This window comes from Rhinichthys klamathensis, unplaced genomic scaffold, assembly GCF_029890125.1.
Source record: "Rhinichthys klamathensis goyatoka isolate OS25496 unplaced genomic scaffold, OSU_Roscu_1.1 h1tg000758l_1, whole genome shotgun sequence".
Lineage (NCBI taxonomy): Eukaryota > Metazoa > Chordata > Actinopteri > Cypriniformes > Leuciscidae > Rhinichthys > Rhinichthys klamathensis.
The window spans coordinates 210,001-212,500 of NW_026607163.1; the positions used below are offsets into that span (position 1 = coordinate 210,001).

At 54.1% G+C, this 2,500-nt stretch overlaps 1 protein-coding gene across 1 annotated transcript in view; it reads right to left on the reverse strand.

Moving 5' to 3' along the window:
- The window catches only part of dpysl5b (dihydropyrimidinase like 5b), a 23,733-nt gene that overhangs the window by 417 nt on the left and 20,816 nt on the right, over positions 1 to 2,500 (reverse strand). The window contains exon 12 of the mRNA XM_056242836.1: positions 2,058 to 2,226. Within this exon, the coding sequence (XP_056098811.1) occupies positions 2,058 to 2,226 (169 nt within the window). The remainder of the gene's footprint in view (positions 1 to 2,057; positions 2,227 to 2,500) is intronic.

The window sequence follows — 2,500 nt, forward strand, 5'->3', positions numbered from 1 at the left end:
ACACACACACACACACACACACACACACACACACACACACACACACCTGACAGGCTGAAGCTGGACTCGTGCAGGTCTCGTACACACACACACACACACACACACACACACACACACACACACACCTGACAGGCTGAAGCTGGACTCGTGCAGGTCTCGTACACACACACACACACACACACACACACACACCTGACAGGCTGAAGCTGGACTCGTGCAGGTCTCGTACACACACACACACACACACACCTGACAGGCTGAAGCTGGACTCGTGTAGGTCTCGTACACACACACACACATACACACACACACACCTGACAGGCTAAAGCTGGACTCGTGCAGGTCTCGCACACACACACACACACACACACACACACACACACACACACACACACACCTGACAGGCTGAAGCTGGACTCGTGCAGGTCTCGTACACACACACACACACACACACACACACCTGACAGGCTGAAGCTGGACTCGTGCAGGTCTCGTACACACACACACACACACACACACACACCTGACAGGCTGAAGCTGGACTCGTGCAGGTCTCGTACACACACACACACACACACACACACACCTGACAGGCTGAAGCTGGACTCGTGTAGGTCTCGTACACACACACACACACACACACACACACACACACCTGACAGGCTGAAGCTGGACTCGTGTAGGTCTCGTACACCTGCGTACACACACACACACACACACACACCTGACAGGCTGAAGCTGGACTCGTGTAGGTCTCGTACACCTGCGTACACACACACACACACACACACACCTGACAGGCTGAAGCTGGACTCGTGCAGGTCTCGTACACCTGCGTACACACACACACACACACACACACACCTGACAGGCTGAAGCTGGACTCGTGCAGGTCTCGTACACCTGCGTACACACACACACACACACACCTGACAGGCTGAAGCTGGACTCGTGCAGGTCTCGTACACACACACACATACACACACACACACACCTGACAGGCTGAAGCTGGACTCGTGCAGGTCTCGTATACACACACACACACACACACACACACACACACACACACACCTGACAGGCTGAAGCTGGACTCGTGCAGGTCTCGTACACACACACACACCTGACAGGCTGAAGCTGGACTCGTGCAGGTCTCGTACACACACACACACACACACACACACACACACACCTGACAGGCTGAAGCTGGACTCGTGCAGGTCTCGTACACACACACACACACACACACACACACACCTGACAGGCTGAAGCTGGACTCGTGCAGGTCTCGTACACACACACACACACACACACACACACACACCTGACAGGCTGAAGCTGGACTCGTGCAGGTCTCGTACACACACACACACACACACACACACACCTGACAGGCTGAAGCTGGACTCGTGCAGGTCTCGTACACACACACACACACACACACACACACACACACACCTGACAGGCTGAAGCTGGACTCGTGCAGGTCTCGTACACACACACACACACACACACACACACACCTGACAGGCTGAAGCTGGACTCGTGCAGGTCTCGTACACACACACACACCTGACAGGCTGAAGCTGGACTCGTGCAGGTCTCGTACACACACACACACACACACACACACACACCTGACAGGCTGAAGCTGGACTCGTGCAGGTCTCGTACACACACACACACACACACACACACACACCTGACAGGCTGAAGCTGGACTCGTGCAGGTCTCGTACACACACACACACACACACACACACACACACACACCTGACAGGCTGAAGCTGGACTCGTGCAGGTCTCGTACACACACACACACACACACACACACACCTGACAGGCTGAAGCTGGACTCGTGCAGGTCTCGTACACACACACACACACACACCTGACAGGCTGAAGCTGGACTCGTGCAGGTCTCGTACACACACACACACACACACCTGACAGGCTGAAGCTGGACTCGTGCAGGTCTCGTACACACACACACACACACACACACCTGACAGGCTGAAGCTGGACTCGTGCAGGTCTCGTACACACACACACACACACACCTGACAGGCTGAAGCTGGACTCGTGCAGGTCTCGTACTCCTGTGTGTCTGCCGGTCGCTCGCGTGGGAACGTCGCTCTCCGGAGTGACCGGTTCCTTCCGGCTTGAGTTGGTTACCGTGACAACATCGCCCGAATACGGAGCTCGGTCCACCCCGCGCAAACTCTGAGTCTGAGGATTTTAATAGCGTTAGAGTCACCATGAAATGTTTTTCTATGGAATATTGTACTATGGAATTCCGTGCACATCATTATTGTGTTAATAATATTGAATCAGAATAACTTCTCTTCTCTGATGATGTGGGCGGGGCTATAACCTGTCACTCACATGAGATCAGCCAATAGCAAACCACAACCATCCAATCAATTCCACACAGACACAGTCAAGCCCCGCCCACATGTGTTCTTGTTCCCGAAGCGTTTCTCTCGAGGAGAAAACACCAGCA